The sequence below is a fragment of the Lissotriton helveticus genome, chromosome 2_1 (assembly GCF_964261635.1).
Source record: "Lissotriton helveticus chromosome 2_1, aLisHel1.1, whole genome shotgun sequence".
Classification (NCBI taxonomy): domain Eukaryota; kingdom Metazoa; phylum Chordata; class Amphibia; order Caudata; family Salamandridae; genus Lissotriton; species Lissotriton helveticus.
The window spans coordinates 845,824,212-845,832,522 of record NC_136059.1 but is presented as its reverse complement, the minus strand read 5'-3'; the positions used below and the strand labels follow the sequence as shown (position 1 = coordinate 845,832,522).

The following is an 8,311-nucleotide window of genomic DNA, read 5'->3' as shown; positions in this document are numbered from 1 at the left end:
CTGTCGTTGTAACCACGCATGCGTTGTAATGCATGCGTGGTTATGGTTTTCGTTGAAACGGCCTCGTTGTAATGGCCGTTTCCCCATGAGGTGTCTTGCTTATATCACAAATGGCGAAGATAATTGCAGATGAGCTCTATTTTCTGACCCTTTCTAAGCATACCAACTTATCCTAGGTATACATCGCACTTTGTAATCACCTTCACTTGTAGGTGCCACCACCATGCACAGGAGCAGAGAACAAGCTATGCTTCTTTTTTCAATGGCGTCCAACACAACACACACTCGCGCGCTTACTTTACAAATAAGTGACATTGACTTGTATGAATCAGTGTCAGTGTACCTGGGGTGCAGTCTGGCTGGACCTTAGCAGAAGTTTATGATGTAATTTCTCTCATATAATATCACTTTCCTGTGGTAAGATTCCTGAAGTAATATCATATGAGAGAATTAACAAATCAGAAAAAGGGCCTGGGTCAAAAACAGTGATTGTCTTGGGAAACTGAAAAACCACCTAGAAATCAAAAATCTAAAGAAAAATGTAAACATACATGTCCTGGAATAGCAGAGCCCAGCCAGACCCAAACCAAAAACGAAGATGGAAATTTCAACATAGTGTTCATACTTGTCATACACAGTGTAAAAAGCATTTTGCGGTCTATCCCTGCCGGGGCAAAGCTGGCCTTCCTGGTTCTGCAAAAATGTTTAGTTATTAACCAAAAACTTAATTTTTACCTTGATTCTTATAACAATGATTAGTGTTGTGTTTGAATGCTGATTTCAAATACATATTTCACATCAACCTGCTTCAAAGGGCTCAAAGCTCATGTGTATCAAATGTATTCCTCACTCATATTTTTACACAACATTTTTTATCTTTTATTTCAAATATTGCATCATTCGTTTTCTTTCAAAACCTTCCACGACGGAGCTTCGCCTCCGAGGCAATGGTTTACATGAAAAGTGCACAAAGTATGATTTATCTGTCTTTACAAAAACAAAAAACAAAAAAAGGATGGCAAAAAATGTCCACTTTGTTCAGAAGCGAAGGCCGGATTTGTCTTTCGATCTCTTCAGCATCGCGCCCTCTTTCAGGTGCATACATTTCTGCGTTGGCAGCATAAAGACAAAGTACAAAAAAAAAACAAGAGGGGAAAATGAAACAAATCAATAATAACAATAATTTTCGAAAAAGGACTACATCCAAGTCCCTCGAGTCATGCTACAAAAAGAAAAAAAGGTGCAAAGATAAACAAGTCCATGTGCGTTCTCAGTCACAGCCGAGGGCGGGAAAACCCCACCTGCTTCCTTGCTTTGGTATTTAAATAACAACTAAAAAAAGGCTTCTTTTATATATATATATATATATAAAGCTTTACAGGAAAGCGGGACTCAGAAGGCGAGTCGTCCCGGAGAACTCATTGTCCATTGGAAAAAAAAGTCTCATCCCCATTCATAAATAAATAATCTCTCCACTGGTCTCCGTTCGGGGACAGGATCAATGTCTCTTAACATCTTACTTTATTTTATTACTGCTTTTGGTTTTCTGGGGCTGATTGAAAGTTGCTCAGAGGAAATCTTTGGTTTTGTTTAAGTGTCCGTGACATTTAATCATGACTTTCCATTGCAGTTTAATTCCAGCCAGTCAATCAGTTAATCCACTTCAATTGATTCTGTGCTCTCTGTGATTGGCTTACACTCATTGGGCATCCTCTGGTGTCGACTCAGCTGGGTGGCCTGTGTGAAGCTCCTATCGCACCTCTCGCACCTGGGGGAGGCAAGAGAGAAAATTGAGAACTGGGGAACTGCTCTGTAGGCGGGGGGAGAGGGCAAGGGGGTGGGAGGGAGAAGGGGAGGGGGACTTTTTTTTTGCTTCATCCTGCCTAATCGGAACAGACACTCAAAAGTGGCATCAGATTTGACCGGCTCTGGGGTTTAATTGGCGGGCTACTTCCAAGGCCTCGACGCCAGTGATGGGACAAGGGATTTTGTGCTTCAGAACAGAAGAACCTGTCAATAGGCAGTAGGGAAGGTGATTTCTCCAGAGAGGCCTGCCCTACTCAGGCCCGGGGAGCTGTCACGTCAAATAGACACAGAACAAAAAGAGATTTTTCAAGAGTGAGCCATCAAAGAAGCAGCTTGTCTGCAGTTTTCTGCCTCGTGACCCCCGGAGAGAAATTAATGACAAATAGAATATCACCTTTGGAAGATTTAAAACCTGGAATTCTGCGCTGGGAGTCTTCTGAAGCTTACAAGTGGGGGCAAAGCGACAGAGAAAGAGGCAGGTGGTCATGTTCTATGGTACATCTATCTCCCTGCATTGGTGTGCTCTTTAGTAAAACTGGAGTTGCTAAGATTCATGCATTGTTTGGATAGTAGTCTACATTGTAAACAACTAATTTGGCCACAGGAAGGATCATGTGAATTTGCCAGTCTACAAACACTATTTTTTCCTGGAAAAGGTTCAGTATAAAAACAAATTAATGCTCCATTCAATTATGCTTAGGGCCCGCTTCTGACTAGCCGGAATAAATTCCGCTTTTGTGCAAACTTGTTTGAACTGGGGCTGGAATTATGGGGTGTGCGGATTTTATAGCCCCATGTCATTATTGGGTGTGATAAAGTCCCCCCAACTCCCATTAGATTTCGTCAGGTGACACCTTCCAGAATTTAATGAGGGAAAAGGGCCCAGCCCAGTAATTACTGGGGCATGCAGATCTAGGTGCTGCAAGCACCAAAAGCCATATGCTATTTGCCATTACTGGGATAAACTCTGAATAGGTGCTATTTAAGGTACCCTTAAACCCAAAACCCTGGGGTGTCTGATTTATTGATGTGATAAATAATGAATACCATTCTGGGGGTTCGTAAACAGGCCCATACACTGCATCTATTCTCAGAAAGGAAATAATACACTTAAAATGAATTGTTTTCTTTGAATATATGTCATTTCCTACAGCCTTTGTCCCGCTATACCTCCCCACTGACATCTCGATGTTGCTTGATGTTTTGGTCACTAGGAGGCACTTCTAGTGCAGTTAGATGGCTCCTCTCAAGTCTAGTGTCTCCTAATTTTTTTTGTTGATCATAACATACATGCAAAAGTGAGGAGGAATATGTGGACTGTAAGCGGTACCAAGGCCCTCATTATGAGTAGGCTGATAAATCACATATTGGAATAATGAGGTTTGTGATAATTGTCGGCAGGTCAAACTTGCTGGTTTTTATCAGGGTGAAAATTGACTTTAATTACCGAAGCATGTGGATTTGGGTGCATTAACTGTCATAATCCATACGTTATTTCCCAAAAACTTGTGATAGGTGATAGCTATCACACCCGATAAATACCGAACACCTCAGAGTCGTTTTATATTGGATACAAAAATGATTGCATTTGATCGTGGCCAATTTAAAATCAGTGCCCTAATGTGCTATCAGGTCATCAGAAAGAGCCACCCTTTAGTACTACAGGTGGCTCATCCATGGTCATGTTGTTAATAGGAGGCTCTTTGTGTGTGAGAGATACCTCATTTGTAGTCAAGTGGTTCGTGTGTGGTCATAAAGTTATCCATGGCATCTCTCTTGGGTTTTAGACGAGGACTCTTCTGTTGTCATGTGAATTTTAGCAGCTTGTGGTTAGAAGAGTCACCACTTGTGTGATCATATCCATCCGTGTGCCTCTTATGTTGTCATGTAGCTATCAGGACACATCTCTTCTGTGGTTGTCATGAAACCATTAAGAAAAGATCACCTGTTTTACCCCCCGAGAGCTAAGAGTCGCATCCAGTGTGGTCATGTGGCTAGTAAGAGGCTTTCTTGGGGTGATTTTGAATGAAAAGTAGCCTGTTTTTTTATCATGGGGTCTCTATGAGGCTTCCCACAGCTGTGCATGCCCCCTGTTAGAACTACATGTTGTCTCTTTCTGACAAAGAAGATTAAAAAATCAAAAGCAGCTCAACCTTGCCACTGTGTAAACACCAGAAACCTCACCTTCATCAAAGAACACATTTATTGGTATTTTTTAATATACTCTCGCAAAGGTAAACTGTAAAGCCACAATAAAGTCCAAACTCTGCACATTTTACTTCTATTGTGTAGTCAGCACTGTCTCCCACTCTGTCATTTTCGTTTGTTAGAAAAAGCTATTCTAGAAGATATGCTTCCAAACAATCTGACTGCACACATCACTTTGCCTCCACTGACAAATACCTAGCCACAGTTCTCTCTGAGGTTCTGCACTACTCCTGTAATCTGCCCTGAGACCCTCTAGTCACAGTGCACTGTGTCTGCCTTTTGTGTTAGGTGTCATTTTCTTACCACTGTGCTGCTGTTTATATTGTAATGCAACTTGGTACAAGACTTTAATGCCACCACCACTAGCAAGTGTGTGATCTAATGATGGGTTGCAGTGAAATAGTAGAATAACACAGCACTATGGATAGTAGGCGAGATGGTGCAGTGGGCAAGATGGCGCGCTGAGATAAACTCTTGCTGCTTCCATCTGCTATGACCTGCAGGTCAAGAGGTCACATCCCGGCATCCTTATTTCCTTCAGTGATAAACTATCTAACGATAAACTGGGTAATAGCATCACTGGTTATTTACAGTATGCAGAAAGGTAAAAAAAAAAAAGATGAAATTCAATAAAAATAAGTGTCATTATAGTTGTTAAATCATGCCGATCGCACCAACAGAGAGAATAAAGTTTAGAGAGATTGGCCAAACTCGGCTTTAGTACTTTTGGGATTGACAATTCATCATTATAGCAGCGAGATCACTCTTTCAAGCTATAAAAGGTGCTTTCTGATTTGTTTACCTCCCATGTGTTTTACAGAGACTTGGGGCTGATAAAAATGGATCAGTTATACTCTCTCTAACTTACTCTTCCCTTACTTTCATGGTTATTCCCTCTTGTTCATGCTTGAATCCACTGGACAATAAAGAGGGCCTGGGACTGGTGATTATTCATATTGGGCAGTTCCTATAAACTACAGGAGGTGTGCAAGTGGGCCAGTTGACTGACTGATTTATAGTATCAGTCTTATGTATCAAAAATTGAGCATGAGGTTCAACCCAGATGAAAACAGTAAGAAGGGATCTCACAGGGCAAATACCTCCATAAATGCCCCACTTCAGCCCCAAGTATCACAGAGACCTTTGAGCAATTTGATAAGATCTTCAGCATATCATTCTTACAAGTTGATGTCACTATATTCTAGTGCCTGGGACCTAAGTGAGTGACAACTCCCTAGAACCTGAAGCAACTTCTCAAAGCTGTCATAAGCTGTAGGGACCCATAAAATGCATATAGCATCCATTACAATGACTCATTGCATAGGCTCCGCAGAACACAGATGAGGATAGCAAAATATTATGTGGAGGAAAACAAGGCATCAAGCTGCCGTGTTGGCCAACGACTTGGAAACTACTTCAAATAATTAAAAAGATGTCTTGTACAAAACAATATTTTTATTGGATCAAGCTGTAGAGCAGGAAGAATAATTCTGAGTTCAGAAACTGATATTAAATTGGCTCTTAGATGTTTATGTTAAGGGTTTATATGACTTCCACTATATGGATCTTATGTTCATCAACAAATACTATGGCCAATGCTTCCCTGAAGGTTGATCAGGCCACAGTACATGAAGCAGTATGTCTAATCTGCCAATGAAGCAATGATATTATCTTCTTTTTTTAAATGGGATCGACTGGCTTATTCAGGATATTATTGGGGGCTGTTAGCTTATGTGTATTCTTGTTGTTTAGCATGGCTGTAAACAACAGAGGTCACTGTCACTCAATGTAATGGTACCTATTTTTCAGGCCTTGTTAACGCAGCAGGTTGAGCTTTCCCTTCGAGATTTTAACCTGACCAGTGCTTAATTTGTGCCAGGGACCAAGGTTTTGGTCAGACACTACCTGCCCTATTATGTGGCGCTTGCTGGTTCTTTTTCATCCCTGCTTTCACATTTTGTGGGGGGGGGGTTCTTTCTCTTCCTCCTTCGTTCCCCCTTCTTTGATTTTGTCTCTTGATTTTTGATCAAAGTCTTTTGAGGAAAGATAAGTGCGATTCCCTGAAAATGGGTATCGGTGAGCCGCACCTACAACCACGGGATCAAATTAAGTACTGCCTGATACTCTTCGAATGCACGGTCCTGTGATTATGGCTTTATGTACCCTTTAAAAATTAACTTTCTGGTATCTTTTCTTCTCTCACTTATTCCATTCGTCAGTGATTTCCTTCTAAATGGTCCCCAAACACAGCTGCAGTTGTAATTTAAAAGTGAGTACAAACCGTCATTTTGTGCGATATTGGATTTCTTTGCACATTAATGTTTGCAGAGACTTAAAGGTAAATGGTAAAGCAGTGTACTTAATTTGAGCTGGTGGTTTCCGGTGCTCAGCACCAGCACTTCATTATCAACACGGGATCTATGGACAGTCCACCACATGGTGGCACTGTTTTTTTAGAAGTCTGAGATGAGCTCAAGTGTGTTTAATAAGTCAAAATACATAAAAATAGTCTGTAATCTATCACTTATAAGAGTGTGATGGTTAGTAGTTGTGTTGGTAGTCAATTACAGCGGTGGCAGAGGCAATGTGTGGTGCAGGCTACCGCGGCCTCCATAAGGGGCTCTGGCACTTACTTTTGACAAATTAAGCACTGTGGCAAAGGCATAGTGAGTGATCCAATTTTACCACATCCATGATGTGGCAAAAACTACCACATAGTGTTCACAAACCAAAGTGCTGGTGGTAATTCTGCAGAGTCAAATGTGCAAAGGCTGTCAGAAACCATGCTTGTACCACCCAATTGAATATTGAATGATCAGGTACACTGGAGTTTACCCCCTGAATAAGCATGTCACCAGGCTCTTGGGTGCACAGTAACCTAGTAAGACTCTTGCACAGATCACCTCCTCGTTGCAGCCCTGGCAACAGCGTGTCGGCTGCGGCGTGGCCACATTATGCGGCCTGTCATGCACTGCGCTATCATAGCAAAGAAATGATGCTCCATGAGTGCCTCTTGACCGCTGCACTTACTCATAAGTTTCAGAGAAAGAATGTTCTGTTGAGGCAAGGCAGAGTGCTGAGATTACATTTTCATTTATCTAAACTACTCAGCCAGCCATGGCGTGTCAGCATAAATAAGTTGTGTTTCTTTGATTGTCTATCTGGGAATATTTTTAGCCGCCTGCTCGACTGTTAAAAACTGCACTGTGATCTTGACAAATGTAAAATGTCAGCTTTAATGTATCAGACCTATCAGCTCAATGAGAATAACTCAGAAGTATTGATCAGCTAATGATTTTTGGTGTATTCATTAACGTCGGCGCGCAGACCATCCTCTGCAGGAGCCTGAAGTGCTGATGACACATTAGTGTATTGCTGATTGTTTATTAGAAAACTGATTAGTTAGTGGATTAGTGTGCCAAAATATACTACCTTTCATCACTTGACAAACTTGCAAAATATTGTATTCAGACTGAGGGATGGGGGCTGGGGGCGCGAGGAGAGCTATCAGGAAAGCACCAGAATCAATTTCTATCGCAGGAATTAGCTGAGTCTGTAGGAGACAGTGCAATTGACTGCACCCATACTAGTGGCGTTGTCGCTTGCACTCATTTTTAATGTTTTCTTCTGGTTTTACTCTGCAATAGATATTTCATGTTTAAATATTCTCTGGCTGCGTGGCTTCCAAAGAGGCTTCCTTGATATCTCAGACTGATGCATTACACTAAAATGTCTGCACTGTCTTTTTCTCAGGAGGATTAAAAGGCAGACCGAACTGATGGATAGTGGGGTGCAGAAAACCTCCGAATACGCAGTACATCATCAAAAATATGCAAGGCATTTATATTCTCTAAAAACACCAACAATGCTATTCAAATTAAAAGAGGTGGATGGGAGGCTGCTGAGATACTCCAAGCAATCATATTGGCTTTGTGATGTCAAGGATTTTACTCAGGGTACAATTTCAACCAGTGGCTGGTTTGAAACCATGACATTGTAATTGTATGTTCATATGATTTTATATGATTTAAATTGTCTTCGACCAAGACATTTTTTTTTATCAAGCCTGTGTTCACAAGCACTAAGACAGGCCTTAAATACAGTTTTTGGGATGCAAGACATCTACTAAAATATGGCCGTTGTCTCACCTGACGTATTTAGAGTGTATGTGGCCTCTAGACACTCTAAATTGGGTGGACATGGCATCCAACACTTTTTTTCTACGATGTCATGTCCAATTCTTGGTAGATGTCCCGCATCTGTTGTACTCTACGGCCCATATTTAATATTGAACAAT

The 8,311-nt window shown here is 41.3% G+C and overlaps 1 protein-coding gene across 2 annotated transcripts in view; it reads right to left on the bottom strand.

Annotated features, from left to right (window-relative positions):
- Positions 1–869: 869 nt before the first annotated feature.
- Positions 870–8,311, bottom strand: part of PRDM6 (PR/SET domain 6) — a 371,468-nt gene continuing 364,026 nt past the window's right edge. Inside the window, exon 8 of one of the 2 annotated variants that reach the window (XM_078677375.1) lies at positions 870–1,107. In XM_078677375.1, the coding sequence (XP_078533501.1) occupies positions 1,092–1,107 (16 nt within the window). In that variant the 3' untranslated portion in view covers positions 870–1,091. Of the gene's footprint in view, positions 1,769–8,311 lie in introns of both variants that reach the window. The other variant, XM_078677373.1, reaches the window with a different exon arrangement.